Source organism: Crocodylus porosus, unplaced genomic scaffold, assembly GCF_001723895.1.
Source record: "Crocodylus porosus isolate Cpor-Errol unplaced genomic scaffold, CroPor_comp1, whole genome shotgun sequence".
Taxonomy (NCBI): domain Eukaryota; kingdom Metazoa; phylum Chordata; order Crocodylia; family Crocodylidae; genus Crocodylus; species Crocodylus porosus.
Genome location: NW_017728947.1, coordinates 111,641,207 through 111,663,957, shown reverse-complemented (window position 1 = coordinate 111,663,957; position 22,751 = coordinate 111,641,207). Strand labels below are relative to the sequence as shown.

The 22,751-nt window shown below is 47.7% G+C and overlaps 3 protein-coding genes across 4 annotated transcripts in view; 2 read left to right on the top strand and 1 right to left on the bottom strand.

Annotated features, from left to right (window-relative positions):
• CDKL1 (cyclin dependent kinase like 1) overlaps nucleotides 1–15,453 on the top strand; it is a 21,456-nt gene extending 6,003 nt beyond the window's left edge. Inside the window, 8 exon segments of the mRNA XM_019551174.1 lie at nucleotides 655–796; nucleotides 3,859–3,931; nucleotides 5,701–5,791; nucleotides 6,458–6,658; nucleotides 11,307–11,389; nucleotides 12,153–12,209; nucleotides 13,291–13,446; nucleotides 13,947–15,453. Coding sequence (XP_019406719.1) covers nucleotides 655–796; nucleotides 3,859–3,931; nucleotides 5,701–5,791; nucleotides 6,458–6,658; nucleotides 11,307–11,389; nucleotides 12,153–12,209; nucleotides 13,291–13,446; nucleotides 13,947–14,054 — 911 coding nt within the window. The 3' untranslated portion in view covers nucleotides 14,055–15,453.
• Nucleotides 15,454–16,810: 1,357 nt separating this feature from the next.
• ATP5S (ATP synthase, H+ transporting, mitochondrial Fo complex subunit s (factor B)) lies at nucleotides 16,811–21,725 on the bottom strand. 2 transcript variants are annotated; one of them, XM_019550940.1, is made up of 5 exons: nucleotides 21,549–21,725; nucleotides 20,683–20,796; nucleotides 19,271–19,479; nucleotides 18,270–18,441; nucleotides 16,811–17,637 (listed from the first exon to the last, which is right to left on the bottom strand). In XM_019550940.1, exons 2-5 carry the CDS (start codon nucleotides 20,784–20,786, stop codon nucleotides 17,523–17,525), a joined length of 600 nt encoding a protein of 199 aa, XP_019406485.1. In that variant the 5' UTR covers nucleotides 20,787–20,796; nucleotides 21,549–21,725; the 3' UTR covers nucleotides 16,811–17,522. The 2 variants fall into 2 exon arrangements, with proteins under 2 accessions (XP_019406485.1, XP_019406484.1); XM_019550939.1 differs by lacking the exon at nucleotides 21,549–21,725 and adding an exon at nucleotides 21,133–21,520.
• Nucleotides 21,726–21,743: 18 nt separating this feature from the next.
• Nucleotides 21,744–22,751, top strand: part of L2HGDH (L-2-hydroxyglutarate dehydrogenase) — a 23,886-nt gene continuing 22,878 nt past the window's right edge. The window contains exon 1 of the mRNA XM_019551173.1: nucleotides 21,744–21,755. Within this exon, the coding sequence (XP_019406718.1) occupies nucleotides 21,744–21,755 (12 nt within the window). The remainder of the gene's footprint in view (nucleotides 21,756–22,751) is intronic.

Below are 22,751 nucleotides of genomic sequence, written 5' to 3'. Positions count from 1 at the left end.
CTACTTCACAGTCGGGGCAGCTAGGATTTGGAACCAACTTCCAAGGGAAGTGGTGCTGGCTCCTACCCTGGGGGTCTTTAAGAAGAGGCTGGAGTCATTTGAGCCCAGTTTTTTCTCCCGCCCAGGCTGGGGGTCGGACTTGAAGATCTACAAGGTCCCTCCGACCCGACTGCTGTGATTCTATGATAAACGCTGCCCGTGTTTGTCTCTCCACCCCAGCACAGACACGCTTACCCCCATCTCAGAACAGACGGGCTTGTTGGTACAAAACCTCTCCTGTAGGCTGCAGAAGGGAACGGAGCAGGCAAAGGGCTCATTAGGGAGCTCTGTCACCCCTCACCAGAGTGTCTGACCACTGACGCTGCCAGAGAGGACATTTTATCTGTGGGGGAGAGAAATTTACCCCTTGTCTCCCTGCACCTTTGCCTATGGGAATTTTTTGTTTTCAGGCCAACTTCTCTGAGGAATAACAAAGCTTGGGAGCAGGCTGTCATTGTGCAGGTCACCCTCATCTCCAGCTCCTTAATTCCCAGTCTCTGTATTTTTAAAACAGGGAGCTTTACCAGGCAGGAGCTTTGGTGTCTCTTCCGCCTGCCTTCTCAGACCCAGCTGTGGGGGTCTGTAGCTTCCTGGACTGGGTCAACCCCTTATGAGATCTCTGCTATGTTTTATAGCAACTGAAGCACCCCAACCTGGTCAACCTGCTGGAAGTCTTTAGGAGGAAGCGGAAACTCCACCTGGTCTTTGAATACTGCGACCACACGGTGCTCCACGAGCTGGACAAGCACCCGCGGGGGTGAGTAGTGGGTGCTGGACTTCATTTGGGGTCTGGCCCCCAGGCCTGGCCGGAGGTGGGGAGAGTCTGTGGTGGTGTTTATTGTGGTGGAGGTTCTTGTTCATAGCAGGTCTGCTGGCTCAGTGTCCAGGCGGCACCGGGTTACCGTGGCTTAGCAGTGTTGTCCAGAAGCATCACTCGAGTGCCTGGGAGTGCTGTTGCTCAGTGCACCTCACCAAGGAGACCACGTCGCCAGGCCTGAGCATGCGGAGTGATCTTTGGCTGGCTCGGGAGGGGAGCCAAGGGCTTGAGAGGACCTGAGAGGAGCACGCAGCTCTCCCATTTACAGGAGCCCATGCCACACTCGCTGGGGAGCTGCGCCTGCTTGCACTTTCAGTGTGTTCCCTTCTGGGCAGGTGTTTGGTGCTGGCTCTGCCCAGCCCCTCTTCTCCCACAGCTGCCCTGTGGGATCATGGCTGATCTGCTATGAGAGTGTGGTAGGAACAGGGCCTTCATCTGCCTTTGATACATGAGAAGAATTCCTGGCAGCCCAGTCTGGACCGATGGGGAAGTAGCATGGGACTGAGATCTCCTCGTCCTCAGGAATGGAGGCTGGAGCCTTCAGATTGAAGGCCAGTGCTAGGCTGGCCTGTGAGCAGCCTGCACAGGCTGCCTGGTAGCTGTCTAGTGTTACACCAGAGGTCCAGAGTCCTTGGATGATTTGGGTGGAATACAAGGACAAGTTGGAAGTGGGGAAATACTGCAATAGGCTGCCCAGGGCTGTTGGGAACCTGCAGAGGTGTTAAGAGCAGGTCAGACCAGCCTCTGTGGGGGTGATGTGATACTCGATAGATCAGTGGTTCTCAACCTTTTTTGTACCAGGACCTATTTGTAAACACCAGTGCACAGTCCCGACCCAGTAAAGAGTTTAAGTTGAAAACAGCCCCCTGCCCTTGCCAGTGCAGGGGGAAGGTGTTAGTCACTTCTGGGACACTCCTCCCCTCATTCCTTGTCTGGAGATATATTCTTCTGCCCAGTTTTATTGTTCTCCAGTCAACTTTATTTCCAGGTCCCCTAAAGCCTTGTACCATGTGTGTGCCTGCCCCCAAGAACCTTGCAGGAAGTCAGAAGCACTTCCCTCGAAACAACTGCTTGCTCAAAGCAAGCATCGTGTGAGCAGGAGAAAGAAAACCTTGGTCCTGCCAGCCCCTTTGGTTGTTTGATGTGGTATAACATGTCTCGAGGGAATTGCATGGCCAAGAGTGATACCTGGTGCTTCGGTGCTGTGGAAATGCTAAGCCCAAGTTGATAAATCATTCTTGGGCCTTGCACCTAGAGGAGTGGCCAATAGGAGACGTACTGAAGGGCTGAGCAGACAAGAGCTCCCTTCACTGGCACATAGCCCCAGCAGAAGGATTGGACATGCCTGTGGGAGGTAAGCCAGAGAGGAGCTTCTCTTTCAGACTCACTAGAGACTCTTCACTGGAGAACATACAACAGCCACAGGGAAGATGCATCCAGCGCACAGAAATTCAGTCCTGCAGTTTGAGCATGTAACAGTTTACGTAGGCTAGATAGGCCACATGCTTGGCTTTAGAAAGACCTTGGGGTTTGCTGCTCTGAATGGACAGGTCTTGAATCAGAGACTGGGTTTGTACAGGAGCCAGTGTGTATGGTTTTGGGCATAATGGAGCTACTGACAGGCCCCAGGGCTCAAGCAGTTGGAGGGACTGGTTAGAACAGGACTGAATGCCGGGAATCAAACCAGAACAAGCCAAAGTCTACACACCGCTGGGGAGCTGAGAGGAGGCAGGATGGGGAGGTTGAGCAGGAGTGCCTGGGAGCATTGGCTTGACCAGTGTGACACTGCTTATTGCTAGGTTGAGAAATCAGGCTTTGGAGGAAGGGAGGATTCAGGGGAGGGTTTTTTTACAAGAGAACAGAGGTCTGCAAGGCCTGAAAAGAAAAGGCCTAAGATTGCCATAGTTGGCAGTCTCAGCTCTGTCTTTCCTCATTGTGCTGGAAACCTTGGAATGTTTGAGGATGTGTGAACAAAATGTCACACCCTAACTTTTAAAAAGACCTCCCTTCTCCAGAATGCGAGTTCCCCGTTGCAGATAAATGATGGCTGGAGAGAGACAAACAAAGCCCTGAATTTGACACAGCAGATAAAAATCACTTCCCTTCTTTGCTCAATTATCTCTCTTGCCTCCAGTTACCTGATTACATCGTGAGGCTGCCTGGTGCCCGGGTATCTCTGAAATCCTCCTGCAGTTGCAGACTGGCTGCTTGGCATTTCCAGCTCTATTTCAGCAGAGTTAATGATGCCAGGGCAGGTGAACGGGGAGCACAGCCACAGGACAGGAGTCACTGTTTGCTTCTGGTTCACTATGTGGTTGCCAGTGGACAGGCATGAAGTTGGCCCCATCCAAGTAGTGCCAGAAAGCCTGGGAGTGCTCTCAGCTGCTGCAAATTTTTCTTATCTAGTCATCATAAATTAAAATGGCAAGTCCCTGTGGGGGCTGTCTGAGTCGACTTGGTGCTTGGAAAGTAAATGGGGCTTTTCGGAGAGACCTGCAAGTTGCTGCGGACTCCATGGCTGTATTGGAGTCTGAGCTCTAGAAAAAAGGCCTGCATGCCGGGAGGGTCTCTATAGAGCTGCCTACTGGGCCGCTGGCAGGAGAGGTGTCAAACCACTGCTAGACATTACCTCTGTTGTCAGCAGTGGGAGGCGACTTCTCTGTCTTCCTGTCCCCTGCATTGCAGAGCAGCTGAGGGAGGGCTCAACTCTGGTCTTGTAGGGTGTTTGGTCTGAGCAAAGTCTGCCTGTGTGTGTTCTGTGGCATTTGGACTTCTGGTTTTGTTTCGCCTGCAGACGCTGTTAAACGGTGCTATGTTTCAGGGCATTCCCCTCCTCTCACCTACAGCACGGCTTCGGATTTTCCCTAAGTAATGATGACAGTGAACAGAGAGAAGAAGGCAGGCAGGAGGCAGAGCAGAGATCTCTTATAGACTAGCCACGTCAGACCTGCATAAGCTTCCAGGAGCCTGAAAACACCCTTCTTGTGCTTCTTTTCCAACAGGGTGCCTGAGCACCTAGTCAAGAGCATCACGTGGCAGACACTGCAGGCTGTGAACTTCTGCCACAAGCACAATGTAAGTCCCACAGACACTGGCGGTAATAGTCCTGGGGTGTGCGTGTCCTGCTACCAGCTCTCGGGGCCTTACTCTGTCAAAGCTGGCCACACAACCTTCAGGTGTTGTAGGAAACGTGTTTCTGGAGCGTAGCCACATGCTCTCGATGGGGTTTGTTTGCTCAGGGTTCCAGACCTCGGGTTCACTGCCTGACAGTGATCGGAGCAGTAACTTGAGCTTGTCTTCCAGTCCAAACAGCGTCTTACAGCAAAATGCCCATGTCACCAAGCCTGTCCACAGCTGCAGAACACGGGCCTGGCATTAAATAGCAGCTCCCATTGATTTTGGTGAAAGCCTTTCTCTTGACTTCAGCAGGCATTGGCTCGGACACCGGGTGAAAGGATACACGATTAAATATGCCAAGACTGTGGAAGTTTTGCAGAAATCCTCTGACTTCTGACCAGTGCTGTTAGTGACAGGCTGAATAAATCGTGCTGGAAGCCTCTGGGGGAGAGGAGGACTTGATTGTTGGGTGGACTCTTTCCTTGCAGTCATATTCCTTCTTTTGCTTTGCCTGCCAAGGCCTGAGAGTGGAATGTGGGGCCAGAGGCCTCTGGAGAGAGTATTTTGTCTCCATGCTGAATCACAGGAGTGGCAGCTGACCGGTCTGAACCACAGTCTCTGTCTCTGTCTCTGTCTCTGTCTCTCTGTCTCTGTCTCTGTCTCTGTCTCTGTCTCTCTCTCTGCCAGAAGAAATCACTAGGTCATTGGTTTTAGCCTTCTGTGCATCACAGTATATGCATGTAACCTAAATACCTTCAGAGGACTGAATTATAAGCTGCTGCCTCAGGACAGAAGAGACCACAGTGCTCCCAGACTGACCCATGCTTTATAAAAAAGAAAAAAACCCCACCCCAAGTCCTTGCCAATCCATCTGGGGGAAATCCAGATGTGAAGACCAGTTGGCCCTGGAGCACGTAGGCAAGGTGCACTCATCAAGCATTGGAAAAAGGGGTTCTTGTGTCACCCAAGCCCTGCTACAGAATATCCCTCCTGCAGGTGACTAGCTGGGCCCTGGCACACCAGTGTGATCAGCCAGTATTGTGAGGCCAGGCTGCCAGTGCTGTGTGTGCTGGGGCAGCGCAGGATACCCAGGGAGCAGCATAGCTATGAGGGAAGGGGGCAGGCTGGGGGTTCATAAAATGCACACGGCCAGGCCAGAAAGAACCACTAAAACTTCCTCCTCTCAAGCCTTGGCCCTCTTCTCCCCACCCCTGTGCAGGCCACAGACTTTTCCTCAGAGCACAGATGCATGTCACTTCTCTGGCTGATCTTTGTTCTCAAGAACCCAAGTGAGGGTGATCCTGCCTCTCCCTCCCGTTCTTAATTGGTCCCATGCTCAACACCCTGGGAAATCGCATCTTCTTTCAGGACTGACCTGGCATATATTCGCTGTCTTCTAGTCTTCATCTTTTTCAGCAGGGGCAAAAGTCCCCCCACTGCCAGATTCCTTCCTGTACAAGCACCGGGTGATGAAGTCACCAGCTTGATAAGCTGAGCTCTGTAAGCCTTGCCTTGTCAGGCTCAGCTTCCAGGGCTCAGATCACTGTTCAGGCCCCTCTTTGTAGTCTCTCCAGTGTTTCCATGCCAGGCATGGGCCCCAGGATGGGGTGCAGGAGCAGTCTCCTCAATGTGGTGTTCTCACTGGCAAGCTCCCTGCCACCAGTCCTTGCTTCCTCCAAGTGAAGTAGTGGAGTGCTCACCCCTGACCCTGCTGTCTGTTCTTGCAGTGCATCCACCGGGACGTGAAGCCGGAGAACATCCTGATCACCAAGCAGTCGGTCATCAAGCTTTGCGACTTCGGATTTGCTCGCATCCTGAGTAAGTGCTGGTTGCTGTGGCCTGTGCTAGAGCCCAAAGGAAGCGTTTGCCTGGGCACCTACATTGTGATCCAGACTTGCTTTGTCCTCATGTGATGCTTGTGCATGGCAACTCTCTTGTGAGGTGGGCTGGCGTTTACAAGGAAACACAGGTTGTGGGTGTGTTTTCACAGAAGAGTCTGAAGTGGGATCTTGAGAGCCCCAAGCTAGATGTAAATGAGCTGACTTGGATGCCTGGGGCAGGCCAGCCTTGCCTGCACGGAGCCTAGCCTAGATTGCATTGCGGTCTCGTGACTGCAGTGTGGGTAGACTGAGTCTCTGTGCTAGACTGGCCTGTTCTGCAAAAGGTCCTTTCCCCTTGGGAACAATGGCTTCACTTTTCCTGTAACAATAACGCCTGCTCCCAAGCCCTGTGACTAGTCTTGGAACATCTGGTCCGGAAGAGCCACACACAGGCTGAGGCCTGGCTTTCACTGGGCAGCACCACAGGGTTGGTGCCCAAGGGTTTCCCCAGAGCAGGAGTGGCCGGGAGTGTGCACAGCAGCTCTACCTGATGGCTTTCAGGTCGGTTACAGTCATTCTGCTGGTACCTGAAACAATAAACAAGGCACTTGCTGCACTTAAGAATTCTGACGCTCCGGTTCGGTCTTTCCTTACCCCGCTCCAGCTGGACCCAGTGACTATTACACAGACTACGTGGCAACCCGGTGGTACCGTTCTCCCGAGCTGCTCGTGGGAGATACTCAGTATGGCCCTCCCGTAGACGTCTGGGCCATAGGCTGCGTTTTTGCAGAGTTGCTCTCTGGTGTCCCTCTGTGGCCTGGCAAATCAGATGTCGACCAGCTGTACCTAATCAGGAGGACACTAGGTAAGCGTCCCCTGGGTGATGCACTTTAGGTTGTGCTGATTTCTAACCCCTTGAATGGCATGATAGTAGAAATGGTGCATGCAGCTGCTACACAAGGCTATCTTGATAAAGTCCAACTCCAACAGATCCAGAGAGATGGTGGGGGGTGGGGTGTGCGTGTGTGTGTTAGGAAACCCTCAGGTTAGCCCCTCACAGCTGAAATCACCATTCCTTTGCTTTTGTTGCATTTTATTCCCTGCTAATGCAGTGGCCTGACCTTTGAGTCTCAGAAGGAAAGGCTGTGCCTGAGAGCAGCGTGATGATCACTGTGCAAATACACTTGAGCTTCCCGGTAACGTGCCAGTGAGAGGTCCTGACTGAAGAGCAGCAATGACTATGCTAATAGTGATGTTGCAACTCCCTTTTCAATGAGCTCCAGCACCACATAGGTCACTGTAGACCCACTCCTGACAGCAACCCAGCACCAACAACTCCCACCAGCATGAATGGGCATAGAGGCAACCCTTGTGAGAACAGTATTTTAATGAGGGTCCCTTTTTAAGAACATAGCACTGGACAGGGACATCGAGTCAAGTCCTCTGCCACCAGTGTGACTTAGAGGAAGAACTTCCTGAACCCACATTTAGTGAACGGTGTGACCTTGATTTCCAGCCTTGCATTCTATGATTGGAAGGACAAGATCCTTCAGCCAGGAATCTCGGTTTTCTAAGCAGTGGTAGGAGCACCAGTTAACCCCAGTAAACTTGGAAGTGCCCAACCTCCCAGTGCTTCAGAGGGAGGTGAAAAAAGATTCTGTATTTCCTGTTGATTTCAGTGAGAGGGGATAGTTTTCCTGAGCACCTCTTGTTTAGGGGTTCTTTGCACATGTGATTGCAGTTTCATATGTTCAGGGTGCCAGGTGCTACCCAGGCATTCTTGCAGCCATTTTTAAAGGGCTTACATTTGTAATTCCATTGCCAAATCATTTTTCCAGTCTCTGGGAGCAATGTCAAAGGGTGGTTTGGGGTTTTTTTTTAAGGGGCTGCATGAATCATGTGGAATCATGGAATTATGAAGGTTGCTTACTCAGATTAGAAAGCTGATTTTGGTTCCGTTGCTTTTGCAAACCCTTCATATTTGCCCATCAGGCATGTTCAAGGGATCAGCCTTTGCTGGAAGAAATACTTCCTCACCGGGAGTGACTCTGATAGAGGTGACAACAAATGTTGAGTATTGTGTTAAGCCCCAAACCTGCAATTGGTCCCACACTTTGACCAGGTGGGAGCTCACCGGGCCCTCCAGACCTTACAGCACAACATTCAGTGAGTTAAGGGTGCCCATGGAGGATGGAAATGAGGGCACATGATTTTCATACATGGGCAGCTCTGCAGGCAGGGGACACTTGCAGTGAACACTGCCCAAGCTGGCAGCACAGCACCCTCTGTCTCCTGCCAAATGAAAGTGGGGGCTGAATGTTGTGATCATGAACAGGAGTAAGGAAAGGGGGCATTTAGGCAAGTTATTTGTCCTAGATGGGGGCCATATTCAAAGAGGGTGCAGCAGCATGATTGTATACCCCCTTTCCTCAGTGTAGCTCAGTGGCTTTGGAGTCCAGATCACACTGTGGGAGCAGCAGTTGGGAACTCCTTTTTAGGTCCCCGAAGCAGGTAAGAATCCTCCTGCTCTTGGCACCCTCTCCCTTCCCCTCCATGGTCAGCAGCATCTCCCCTCCCCTCCGTAGCTACTTATTGGGGTTCAGGTAGGGGAGACTCACCCAGTGCTGCTGCTGTCCCCAGCTGACGCGTGGGTGGGGGAACCTTAGAGCTGTTCCTGCCCTGCTCTAACCAGGCTGCAGGGAGCAGCTGCATGGGGAGCTGAGCTCCACCGAGGACAGTGGTGGTGACAGGTGGGTCTCCCCTTTCTGTGACCCAACAGGCATAATTAGAGAGAGAGAGTGAGGGGAGTGACTGGGAGGGGAGGGGAGGTAGTACGGAGCATGGAGAGGAGGGGAAAGGGTGCCAAGAGGGAGGGTTTTTACCTGTTTCAGGGACCTAAAAATAAAAAAAGTCCCTGGTTGCTATTCCTGTGGCAGGGTCTGCCTGCCCTTGGTTGAGGGGGGAGGCTGGGAGTAGAGGTATAGCCACCCTGCAGCACCCCCTCTTTTAAAATCCTGGATCTTCCTGTTCTGTGGATTATTTGCTCAAGGCCTTCTCCTCCTCCTTAGACCCCTCAGATTCCTTGAAGATTGTCCCCTTGGTATCCCCTTTCGACCTCAGAGTGACTTTCATATTTCAGCGTCTCTGCTCTGGATACGATTCTCACTGCTCTGGCCCGTCTAGGCTTCTCACTGTGCCCATCACGGTGGTACCTGAATGTCCTGGGCCTAATCCAATGTCCCTGTGAATTTCTAGCTGACTGCTGTGCTGTTGCTGAGGCCGCTGCTAACTTGGGCAGAGGCTGGCAACAGTATGACAGGAGCTGTTCTTGTGGGTGCATTCCCTGGATCCCCCCACTCTCTTCACAAGCTGCATTCGTGATAGTTCTGACCGCTCGTCATCCTGGCCAGAGCTTTGTTTTCAAGGATGGAAAATGATATAGGAGCTTTTCATTAATGTTTAGCAAGAATTTGTTCCCTTTACACCACAGGTTCTCTAGCACAGATGAGATCCACTTCTGTTTTTACCATTAATCTGACCCACATCAAGGTTTGAGACAGCCCTGGTATTTTTCCAGGAAGAGCAGTAAGCTCCCTGCCTCTGTCTCTGGATTTGGCTTATCACCCTGGGGGAGGAATTCCAGTCAAATCTGGCAGAAGATTAGGGATACTTTCATATTTTGTAAAAGTATCTTCAAATGCAAAGGGAGACACTTTGAACAGCTTAGGGTTGAGCTTCTCCCAGCTGTTAGCCGTTTTGCCACAAAGGAAATCGCAGGAGGTTTTGGATGTGGAATGGTGGGGGGGGGTTTAAAAAAAGCTCCGCGCTTCTCTGTTTAGTTGGACCTCCCTTAAAACTCTGCAGTATGGACTAAATTTTCTCTTATTGCTTCTGTTTCACACTGGTACGTAGCAGGCACAGAGCCGATTCTCAGTTCTGGGTGGAGGGAACAAACGTGCTTTATAATTGTAGTGATTCTTGAATAAATCAAGATTCATATTTTCTTGTGGGACAATTTAGAAAACTGTTGGCCTATGAAAAAATCGAGGGACTAACACACATGCTATAAAATACACACAGTTTGATTGCTGTGTCCTTGAGTCCTCTCATTCAAGCTTTAAGTCATTTACTCACTTTTAATAATGGGGTTTCAGCTGAGAAGGATTTCCATTGGACCTGAGCTCTGGAAAGGACTCTGGCTGAGGCAGGAATTACAGAGAAGAGCTACTTCACAGCTATGTGCTGATGTACTATGTGTAGTGTTACACTGGCTCTCCTTAGTGGCTTGACAGCTTGTTTGCTGCCTGCTGCTCTTTCCTGAATGGAAAGGCTTTGCAAGGGGTTTGTGAAGCCCCCTTGGGGAAGCCTCGCATTAACCCCTTCCTCTCTGTGCTGCCTTTCAGCCCATCCTGGCTCTGGAGAGCCCCAGAGGAAGTTTAAAAAAAGTCATCTGATTGGAAGGAGCCTGAGCCTGTGCCCTGCCAGGGGTCAGGAATGGGGAGGAGGGGAGGCCCGTTGTTAGGAGCATGAAAGCTTGGCTTTGAGAGTGCCAAAGCACAGCATCAGCGCTGAGAACCAGGTTGGCACGACAGTCCCTGCCCTCCTGGTGAACAAAGCAGGCCCTGCGCTGCCAGCCCAAAACAAACAGCGGCTCTTGCCGGCTGCTTATCGGGACGGTGGACTGTGCCGTTCTGTCCCAGTGCCTGTCGGTTCGTTTTGCCTAAAACACTTTCAGGCATCCCCAGCATTCCCTCCCCTTGGAGAGCCCTGGACAGTCTGACGGCAGGCGGGGGCTGAGCTTCCCAGCTCTGCTAGCCTGATCTCACAGCTGCTCGTGCAGCACCCTCTAGCTTCTGCACTGTCCACACTCCTGCATTTCGGTCCAGCCAGTGCCAGAACTGTGTATAAGAGCACAAGTGGGATGACAACAACGGTATTGATGCCTGTCATATCTGTGTGTGTAATAAAGAGGGAAGTACCCCTGCTATTACAAAGTGCTCCACGTTACAGTAGCGAGGTGTCCTTTAGGCTGCAGGGGTTGGACTTTGCCGACATGATGTAATTTCCAAAGAGGTGTTAATACCCAAACTGGTTGTGACTGGGTGGCAGAGTGTGGAAAGAGAGACATAGTTAGCTGTGTGGGAGCCCAGATCATACCGCATGGATAGGATCTGGTGCTCCTGCTCTGAAGGTGTTACCACTTCAGCGTAAGGGGAGTTCCCATGAGCAGAATAGGGGCAAGGGCACACAGGCTGACCCCACTATTGACAACTAAACATCCGGCAGAGGTAGCCAGCTCACTGCAGTAGTGAGGTTTAAACATGTCTGGTGATCAAGGCTTTTAATGAGGGAAGTGTAGAGGGGAAGATTAGTGCTCGTCTCATTACTGATTCTCTCAATGCCAGCATGTCAGTGTTAAAGTTTTCCCTGCGTTGCTGCAGACTAAGCTTGTGAAGTGCGGGCACTGCTAACCTGGGCATGCTAACCTGCTTGTTTTGTGTTCTTGATCAAAGGGGACCTAATTCCCAGGCATCAGCAAGTGTTCAGCACCAACCAGTTCTTCAGTGGGGTAAGGATTCCAGACCCGGACAATATGGTAAGGACACTCTGCAGACTCCCAGCAATTGAGTCTAACGCTACTCAGCAAGTTGCATGCTGTGCTGTAGAGATGACTGTATGTGGCTAGAGAAGGGTTTTCTGGGGTGGAGAGCTCAAGTGTGGTTCCCAGTGCTGTACACTGGGTTACAGCTAAGCAATAATTGGAGATATCGGCCATATTCTAGGGGGTTAATGACCTCCTAAAGCAACAGGTTGCCCAAGCTGCAGCTCAACCTGTTCGTGTGCCCTGTGCAAAACCCCACACCAAGGGGGTTGTCACTATTGTAGACAGCAATTAATAACCACAGGCGTGTGTCCTGGAGAGGAGAACTTTCATCTCCCGCGCTGTCATGTTCAGCTCAAAGATTGAGGTTGTCGAAATCGTTGTAGGCTTAGGGCTATAGACAGACCCCGGCAGCTACGTTTGCTCTCCTGCTGTACAGGATTATTATTCCCCACTCAGAGGCTTTGCAACCCTGTTTAGAATGGCTCCTGGGTGGAGAGGCTTGGCACATCTGCTTTGAACAATATTTTGCAGGACTAGCTCACTTCAGTCTGTTATTTTTAACCTGACATTCAACATATTTCACTCTGGTCATTGTCATTCCCTCACTGTCCCAGCCCCTGCCTTTAATGACAGGCCAGTTCCAGAACAGGTGTCTAAGCAAGTAGCAGAGTGGTTTGGGAAGTGGGTCACGTAGGAAAGGGCACCTGATCCGTGAAAAATGTATTATGAATAGAATGACACTTTATTTTCACAGGAGCCACTGGAGGCGAAGTTCCCTAACATTTCATATCCTGCTCTAGCCTTGATGAAGGTAAGCAGACAACAGGCAATGACGTTCTGAGCTCATTCGTAATGAATGTAGAGAAGCTGAAGAGCTGACTTGATCCTGGCCTGCAAACATCTGCTCTAGTATTTAATTAATTGATTTAGTATTTAAGTATAATATATGTATTTAAGACTTCTGAGAGTGGAAGCATCAAGCAGAAAATGAAATAATGAGAACCACCTATTGGAAACTGAAGGTGAACAAATTCAGACTGGAAATAGGTCATAGGATAACAGAAAAGTAGGGCCTTGTGAGGTCATCTAGTCCAGCCCCCTGCTCAGGGTAGGACTGTCCCCGACTAAACCATCCCAGCCAAGTGTCTGTCCAACCTGCTCTTGAAAATGTCCAAGGCCGGAGATTCCACTTCTCTAGGCAGTCTGTTCCAGTGCTTGGTCACCCTCGTAGTGAGAAAGTTCCCCTTCATCTCCCATCTCAATTTTCCCTACTGCAGTTTAAGGCCATTACTCCTAGTCCTCAAAGTCCCCTATAGCCACAGAGAATGGGCTGTCTCCATCCTCTCTGTGTCACCCCTTGGGGATTTGAAGACTATTATCAAATCCCCCGTCTTCTCCAGATTAAATAACCCTGGTTCTTTGAGCCTTTCTTCGTAAATCCTGCTTCCTAGGCCCCTAATCATTTTTGTTGGTATGCAGTGAGAACAGCTGGACAACTTCTCATGGAGTCTTGATTTACATTAAGGTTGAATGCCTTCCTGAAGGATCTGCTCTAGCTCGTGGAAGTTGTGGGCTGGATGTAGATATTACAGCAGGATGTTCTGTGGTCTGTAATATATAGAAAGCCAAACAAGATGATCTATTCTGGTAGGAGATTCTGTTAATTTATTTCCATGTTGCAGAAGTAGGAATTATTCAGTGTTAACCCCTTGTGTGTGTCATGGTTTAGGGAGTTCTGTTCTGACTGTTAACATTGGCACTTCCCAAGGCCTGAAGCTTGTTCTTTTTAAATGGCATGTTTGTTAAAACCAGCTGCTTTTATCAGCCATCCTGCAATTAGTTGATAAGCGTTGTACCGTTCATCCTTGTGTGGTCCTCTACTGTTTTCTAAGGGCTGCCTTCATATGGACCCTGCTGAGAGACAAACCTGTGAGCAGCTACTGCAACACCCGTACTTCGATGGCATTAGAGAATCAGGAGAATTGGGAAAGGAGCATGATAAAGCTGCTCGGAAGCCAGCCAGGGCAACACGAAAGCACATGCCAGGGGTGAGACTTGTCAGCAATAAATGTACCGTGCTTAGGAAAGGAACTGGTGTTCTTGTAGCTTCTAGCACATGGAGTTTAGTTTCTCACACCTGCACTGTCTCAAGATAAGGACCCCTAAATCAGACTCAGTCATCCAACTAAGAGCTCCCCTTTGCTCCTACGGCCCCAGTTCCCACAACAGCTTTCTTCCCTGCTGACACGGTTGACAGTAATTGGAGGGTTGTCAACTTGGGATGTAGCACGTTTCCAAGCTGCTGCCCATTCATGTGTTCTAAGACTAAGCCAATTCCCCCAGTCCTCTGCCACGTGATCGATGGATAAGACCCATGTTCTTCTTGCCCTAAGTGGAAGGACCTGAGTTACAGAACAACAAATATTACATACCTGAGCAGCATCTCTAGAAGTGTATAACTATTCTATGTGGCTATTATGATGTGTTTGATTGGATTAGCCTACTTCACGTTCCTATGAAAGCACAAACTCTGTCCTTTCTTCTTTAGCTACAACACCTTCCTCAGTTAACCAGCAGTAACGTGTTACCAGCTTTGGATAACAAGAAGTATTTTTCCAACACAAGAAAACTGAACTACCATTTCCCCAACATCTGAGAAGATCCCGGCCACTACTGACAACTAAACTACAAGCCCTCCAGAATTTTTTTTAAAAAAGATTTGAGGTGAAAAACTAAACCAGCATAAATGTTATGATACGGATGTGAGTGATCTGTAAAGTTAATTGTTAGGGGACATCAAAGGAAGGAAAATCCTGCAGAGAGTGCCCAAAGCTACTAATCAGTGTTCTGTGTACAAAGGAAAACACATAGTTATGTTGCTTTTATTTGTGATTGTATTGTGGTTTGGGATTCCTGGGAACCAGTGCTTACAGTATGTGACACTAATAACGTGCATCTATGGCCTGTATTGAAGACTTTGCAGTCAAATCACGTGCATGCCAAACAGGTTTGTTCCAGAAAGCCCTGTTCTGTCAAAGTGGTAATATAAACCATTGTCTGTGACTGTATTACACAGCAGGAATAATAGATGCAGCAAGGACTCGTGCACAGGCTGCGCTGTGTTCCTGTGAGCAAGGAGTCCTACCTGAGGAACCTGCTATGTTCTTCAGGATTGGGCCAGCAGGCTGTCATGCTAACTGCATCAGTCACTCGTTTGGATGAACTTGCTGAAATCCAAGTATGTGTAGTATTGCCCCAAGTTGTGCACTTCAGATAGGAAAAAGAGCATTAGGAAGAGCCAAGATCAATAAACGTAGCAGAATGTCCCTCAGGCAAGGTTATCGCTTGTGGAGGGAATAAATGTAATAAATAATACCATGGTCTTGCTTTAGACTAGATTTTACAGGACTCCTGCCTCTGTCTTCCTAGCTTTATCCAGGAGGCAAGGATTTCTTAAGGTGATAGCTTTCTATTGGACCAGCTGCATAGTTGGGAGAGTTAGATAAGCTTTTGAATGCTCTTCATCGGGTCTGAGCAGCTAAAGGCTGCAGAGTATAGTATTACGCAGTGGTTTCATTTGATGTTTTGCTGTTGACCCAGTCATTTCTCTGTAACTTTGCAGGTGTCGATATTGCCCAAACAATCCCGGGACCTGTTTAGGAAGGCACAGGCAGGGAGTGCTCCTCAGTAGCTACCTTAGAATACTTCATCTCATTTCTTTGGGTAATCTTGGGATGTGATATTCTGTTGCATTTTAATAGAATACAAGTAACTTGTCTTTCTGACATAATATGTGTCTTAATGTTTAGTAAGTATACACAGTGAAGTATGTACATAGAACCACTTCAGTCTTTAACAGCTGTTTGAAGTACAGAGCAAGAGACGCGTGTTCTTTTGAATACTATAGGTATAATGCATTTGAAATATATGAGATTCTCTTAGTGAGGCAGATCATGTATCCTCACAATTAAATGTCTACTGAACTTTCTATTTGTATCCTCATATTGGAATGTTCAAATTCCTAGACTAATACAGCTAATGTATTTTAATCTTGAGCATTGTTCCACGTGTATTTTTGGTCATATCCTTTTGGAAAAGAATATAAATATCTTTTTGCAGGAATACCAGTTGTCCAGTCTTGCACCTTTGCAGTTTAACAGCACAACCATGCTCTAGAACTACATGCTGTTTGGGCCATGAGGCAAATCAAGGATATGATCCTGCAAGATGCAGGCTCTACCGAAGTTCCAGATCTCAGACCCAGTCTTGCTGCAACCATCTGCTGAGCAGCAGAAACTGGCCAAGGTTCATCTTGCTCAAAATGTGGTGTCTGGTGGGGGCTAGCCTCTGATGCTGTGGAGGAAAGCAAAGGAACCCTAGAGCTGGAAGATGAGGGATCGTTTCTGTCCTTACAAGGTCACATCTTGGTCTCTCATAGTTAGGGTTGGATTTGCATCCAGAAGTAAAACTACACATTTGGAGTATCTGGACCCCAGTGCTCTCCCCTGTACTAATGGAGTGTGAGACATTCTGTGAGAATCAATATTATTTTATTTGGATTTTCCTAGTAGCCAGAGGCCCCGGGCAGCATGCCACTGTGTTAGGTGCTGTACAAACACAGAATGAAAACACTGACTTCAAAGAGCTTATGATCCCAGTGGAGACAAGTACAAGGATGCAGCAAGGCAGGATTAGTCAGCAAGATCACCCTCAGCCTCAGGATGTCAGTAGCCTACAGGTACAATGTACAATCTACACTGGAAATGCCAAGGGGCTCAGAAACTTGTTCTGTTGAAACTAACTGGCTGATGCTAGGGTCCCTTAATAACCCCCCAGCATCCTTCACTCAGTTCGGAGTTACAGCCCTTCATCGTGTGTCATGTGGAATCTCTGATGGGGTTCCATTTACAGTGTTACTGCACTCTATTTTAGTATGTTGCTCTTCATAATAAGCAGCATCTTTAGTTTTCCCCAATCATTTTAAATTTATTAGTTAGTTAATGAAATCCCACACCCCAGGTAAGGATGCATCTAAAGAGCAGAGCCATTCCCACCTGCCTCAAGCTTTTGGTGGTTTGGGTGTGGGCAGCAGCTGTAAGGGCCTACACTTTTAGCTGTTGCCTAATAAAATTACATTGGCTCTTCCCTTCCACCCCACAGGACCTCAAAGACACCCCTTCCACATTTTTGCCCTACTGAGTTGTCTCATGTGGCCCTAACATCCGTTTCTTTCAGCTGAATGGCAGGTTTTTACATTTATCTTTTTAGAATTTGGCTGCCAGGGATCTTTACCAGCATGTAGCCAGGATACAAGCAAAAACCTTCCTTCCTTGTCCTGTTGATTCCTGGATAGCCCTTTTCTCCCCTAACACCGATGCCGAGAAAGGAACAATGAAAACACAACAACCCTTCTAAAGACAGATCATCTTCTTAGTTAGCAGTAATACAAAGTATTTGATACTAATTAAGTCTTCTGGTGTGCACGCAATTTGTTCTAGGGTAAGAAGAAGGTGTCATTCAGCCCACAGTGATCTAAAGCAGCAGTCAGCATAAGAACACACTCCAGAAAATCAAGTTTTGCAGAAAAAAAAACTTATTGTGTTCAGCACACCCCCTGCAGCCTATCCAAATGTGAAGAAATTAACAGCAAACTATCTTTCCCACACCCACTAAGTAAGGCCCTCATTCAGGTAGTAAATAAGAGGTGACAAAGATCATTCTGGTACTGTAATTCTTTAGTAATGGCACAAATTTATTTTCCATATTCGACTAGAAGCCTGTGGCACATTTAAAAATAACTGTAATTTGTGCATGAGAGCGCAGATTTTAATTTATATTCTCCTTCAGCAGACAGGTATGTTTTCATTTCTTTTCGAGTTAGCTCTTTCAGCGACTCCAGAACTTAAAATTCCACGCACGTCTTCTCGGTTGTATTTAACTGACAGAATAAATTAAATTTAATGAAATCTAATTATGCAATTGGTCAGGTTTTTGAAATAGCTACAAAGCCCAGAATGAGAAGGCTAGCTGTAGCAGGAAATACAATACAGTGGCAACTGCAACATAATCAATACAATTCATGATAAATACAAAATAACATACTTCAGTTATACAAAGGTGGTTTTTATTCTAAATCGAGTTTCACCTCCAGTGACGGCAGTGATTTCTTAAGGATCTGAACAGTAGTTTCTCTCTCTCTTATTGCAGGAAGGTCACTCAGGAATAAATATTCTAGGTTCCTACAAGTGGATGTAAAAAACAAAACAAAACAAAACAAAACAAAAAAACAATAAAATCACTAAGCAAGACAAAAGGTGATGGATTAAAAAAACCCCCAAAATACTTAATTGTGCTCAAATCAGACCCAGGGTTAGACTGCTTAGCAGTAACAACAGTAGTGGTTTCAAAGATAGCTTTGAATGGAACCAGTACTGGAAAAGTAAGCGACCTATAGGTCTTACTTCCTTTAAGGCCTACATACTAAATTGATTCTAGGGTTGATGGGCTTCCTAGTATGTGTGTGTTAACTGGGACTATGAGAATTGTTTCCTTAAAGCAGTAGGTGTCAAACTCATCTGGCCCACAAGCTGTGCTGGGCCAGTGTCCATGCTGCTCAGGCTTGGTGCAGCACGCACCCCAGACTGACCAGCATCACATGCTGAGACCCACCGGCTAGATCATAAGGCTGTATATTTGACACCACTGCTTTAAAAGCAACACAACATACTGCTTTTGTCTTGTGTCAAAGACTGATGAGTGAAAGCATGTAAGCACAGTACATTTCAGTTACCTAACACGACTCTAAGTGTGCATATATGGCACCAGCTGAGAAAGCAGGCCTCTGTGAGACGCTCCCTCAGCATTTGCGTACCTTAGCTTCTGGAGGGCTATGATGCCTTTGTCTGTGACATTCCCACAGGAAATGATCTCCAGCCTCAGGAGACTTTTCTGTAAATTCATAGTTTGACTCAGTCTCTGTAGACACTCATCCTGGATATACATACATTTGCACAGCTTAATTTCTTCAACATGTTCAAGACCATCTGAAAGAGACAAAAAGGCAGCTTTTGTTTCACAGTGCAAGGCCCAAAGTGTACAGTGCCAGTGAGCTTGCAGTTTTCATTTGCAGGCTTGGTAACTGCAATGCTTCTGCAAACGTGTGGCAATAAGCGTCTGTAAGTGGAGGATCCACAATGCACCATGAATTAAACTACCATTGCCTGCAGCCAGCTGTTTGTTGGCTTCACAGATGCAAAAGCACTGCTAAGGTTCAAAGGGCGTGACTATGCAAGCAGGCAAACAGCAGATAAATAGCATGCTAGAAAACCAAAGAAACAGAATTAGCCAATGATGTCTGAAACAACTTGCAAAGGGAAAACACTGAGTTTGTGCCCCATTTTGTTTTCAGTTGTGTAAAGGAAGGCTGGAAGGTTACTGCTTTTTCAAAAATTCTGCTTTTTTATATTAAAATCCAGTTTGTTTTCCCCTAGATGAGCCCAGGGCTGACTAGAGAACTGGCAGGATTCTGACTTCAGATATCAAGCATAAGAAGTCTGATTTAGTCATTCAAACCGCTGCTTTGTGTTAAGAGTTCATGAATAGACAGATGTTAACTGACAGATCTTTGGTCCCACTTTTTAGTGATCTTGCATCTTCAAGTGAAATCAGAGAAAGCTCGTAAGCCATTTATGTTCTGGATAGAAACCCCAGCAAATTTAGAGGCACAAACAGAATTTTTTACGTAAAACATGGATAGATTAAAAAAATAAATACATCAAACCTTCCCTGCATCTTCAAAACAAAAAGCCACAAGTGGTTCATTCTTTGAGGTGACAACTCAATGCATAATTTGCCAAACCATGACTTGTTTACCCAAATAGTCAAATCCTCTGTACATGATGCAGGACTCGGTGGCGTCAATGGCTTGTATCTTGTATTTCCCTAATGGCCCTGTTGGGAGACCATTGTAGTCACGCTGCCATTTTTCATAGCCTTGGAAACGCACCAGCGCCCCACACCGCAGGAGCCATTCAGAAGCTGCTCTATCAGGGCCCACAGCCTGTATACGTTCATAGTCCACCCTGTCGATAAAGAAGAAACATCAAGATCTTTTTATAGCAACATTTAACAACTTATCATGGTAACAATCCTAATACTGAATACCGTTTGTTTTTGGTTTTTTGTACAAGGAACAGGAAAAAAGGTGGTTTGCATTATTTTTAACCTGGTAAGCTGAGCCAATTCGTATTTGCTTCAAATGAAGATTAATTTTGGCAGTACAATGAAGAGAAATATCGCTGTGTGATTTGTCATTCATAGACCCCTTCTAACTAATCTTTCCATTCTGGCTCTGCTCTGAATTTTCTGTCAACCCAGCACATTCGATAAGCTTGCTCTGTCCAGCATCACTAACCCAAAACTAAGCATAAAACGTACATATGTTGGAAAAGTATAAACGGGCAGAGAAGTCTGCGAGGAGGAGAGAAAACAGATCCAGATTTACAACAGTGGAAGTTTCCCCCACTACTTCCAAGTCTTTTTTGATTCGATTGTAAGTTGTAACGTGTGTAATATCTGTTACACACATGGGTTGAAATCGCTGGGTCTGTTCTGTGAGGGTGCTTCGGAGGGGTTGGTAAATGCTGGACAGAAACATCATGACAGACGGGGATCTCTTTCCTGGGCCATTAGGTCCTATCCTCTGCTCTTGCACGTAAACATGTCATATAATCCTTTTCCAGAAAAAAATAGCAGGCACAATGCAAACTATGAGGGGTTGACACTGTTTTTTTGTCAAGAAAGAGTTAAACAGATGAAGCACTAATCTTTATTAAAATCTAGTGTAACCAAACTACACTAGTAAAGACAGTACTTTAGAGCTACTGAATACACACAGGAAATGTAGGAGGCTAGAGTTAAAACCTTCAGTGCTAGTGGAATCAAAGTCACAGGAAAAGGGATATTTTTGGAAGAAAGAATTTAAAATTGGCAACTAGTCTCAACCAAGAGAAATAAAACGACCATGCAGCATACTGAATTAAGCACATACTTTTCTCTGTAAACTAATGATTTTGTTACTAGAAAATGAAAGAAACAGGATCTGACAATGGAGAATTTGGAAGAAAAGCACTTGTATTAGGAAAAAAGCTCTCTCCTGTCTTCCTGGGATTCGTGACTGGCTACTGTGCTTCCACAGTAAGTGCTTTCCAGTGCAACGCACAGGGACACACATCCGATCTGTTGACACACGAGCTATTAAATACGTCTGCCTCTTTTTTTCTTACTTGTTAAAGACTGCATTCAGCCATCCCCAGAAGTGTCTGCATACGCCCGGGGATGACAGTTTCTTCAGGCTGCAAGCTGGCTGTACGAGCTTTCCCAGCAGCATCGCAGTGCTTCTGAAAGAGATTTACCGACATGTTGGTTCAGCACATCAGTTTTCTTGCAACTGGTCACATACCTACAAAGCATTACGGGTGCTTTGCTTTATTATTCCTCAATGTGATACAGTGCTCTGCGTCACTTAAATGGAAGGCATTCCTACCATTTGAGGCAACAGATGTCTGCCTGTCCTGAGATGCATCCAAATGACAGGCAGCTGGACAATGCTCAAGTTCAAAGAACAAAATAGCAAGGGGAAATCTTCAGGTTGGAATCCAAAGTCATTTTTGTTTTTAAAACTTGTAGCATCCAAATGTAAGTAAATACTGAATAATTTATATCCGTAACCATACCAACAGCTCTCGTGATCCATTCAGTCTTCACAGCTAAACTGGGCTGTGCGTGATCGTGCTTGGATAAGAGGTCTGAGAAGTACAGGCCATCAAGAGATGTAATGGCATAGAGAATTCAGTAGATGACACTTTCCACTCGACTTGCATTAAGCCAAGGCCCCACTTAACAGGGCACTAGGCTTCTGGCTATGCTACATTTCAGATCAAATACCTGTGTACCAGGAGCGAGTAACAGACAATGAAAAGTAGAGCTATATTAATATAATCATCCTTTCTTCTGGCGCTATCCTTAGTGTAACAGCAGTGGTTTTAAGCGACAAAAATCCTTCAAAATCAGATTTCTTTAACGCAGGCGTGTGGGTTAGAAAAGGCTTATTGCCAGATGAAAGGACAGCCCAAGAGGCAGAGAATCTAACCTTTTCTTAACTTGGTTACCATGAACTTTCGTATTTCAAGAGCCAGATCAGGCAACTTGCTGCCGATATCCAAGAAAACAGCACCTTAGAGACAGAAGGCACAGGGTCAAAGGGGCTGCTGTCTCTAAAAAGAAAAGCAGTGCTGTGGAAGAGCAACTGTCAAGGGGTCCACTGCGCTTTCCCGAGTGCGATACCATGGAGATCAGTGTGAACCACGGCACGCGCCGCGAGACACAAGGAAGCGTTTCCTGGCATTTATTTTGATCAGGCACGCGACTCCCTTGGGAGTTGACCACTGAGGGCGAAGAAGCATGAGCTTTCCTAGGCCACAACCTGTTCATCGGATGCTGTGTCCGAGTCGGCCGTCGCCTGTGCAAGCTCGTGCTAACCGACTGCTAGCCCTCTCACCCTGGACCCATGTGGCGGACCCTGTTACACAAACAGATTTTCTCCCTATTGTTTTTAATTTGATGCATTTTCTTGAGCTTTGCATTGCCTGAAGAAACTCCATTTAGTACTGCTGTGTAGCAGGAGGGCCTTCATGCAGGAGAGAACGGGTGAGGGCACGCCTGCGGAACAGGAAAACATCCGCTGGCGACCAGCTGAAGAAGCCAGACCGATAAGTGACCAAAACAAGACGAATCCACCCCAAAACAGCGAGAGAACGATAGTGTTCGGCCTTCAAGGAGGAACACAGTGATAACCCAGCAGAAGCCCAGAGGACTAGAAAAGATGGGGCAAGACGTGTTGATTTTGGGTCTTGTTCTGCATGATGAGCCCGGCTCCGACTCGTGATCCACCTGGCCGGCCACCGCCTCAACCAGCGCGGGGCAGCAATCGGGGGATGGACGTGGGGCAGACGAAGCACTCGGTCCGCGTTGCCGGATCCCCCCACTGAGGTCTGGCTTGTGATCTGAGACACCCCAATGCCGCGGGGCAGCCAGGGACGAAGTGTCCAGCACAGCTCAGCCACCCACCGCCCCCTCAGGGTGGTGTCCCTAATACCCAACCCAGGGCCCCTTGCTCCCCGGCCAGGACAGCCCGGCTGCGTCCTCTTCGCAACCCCCCTGCAAGGAGTTAAACATCAGTCTGGGGACGAGGAGACCCCCGGCCCCGCGCTCTCCTCACCAGCCGCAGCCCCCACCATTTTCTCGGCGCTCCCCCCAGCTTCCCCACATCCTCTCTGCCCCCTCCCCCCGAGGG

Excerpts from the sequence above, each read along its gene's own strand:
- ATP5S (XM_019550940.1), bottom strand. The coding sequence starts at position 20,786 with ATGCTGCTGGGAAAGCTCGTACAGCCAGCTTGCAGCCTGAAGAAACTG. Across the intron at positions 19,480-20,682 it reads CTGAATGCAGTCTTTAACAA|GGTGGACTATGAACGTATAC; the intron begins GTAAGAAAAAAA and ends CTTTATCGACAG. Across the intron at positions 18,442-19,270 it reads CAGAGGATTTGACTATTTGG|ATGGTCTTGAACATGTTGAA; the intron begins GTAAACAAGTCA and ends TGTCTCTTTCAG.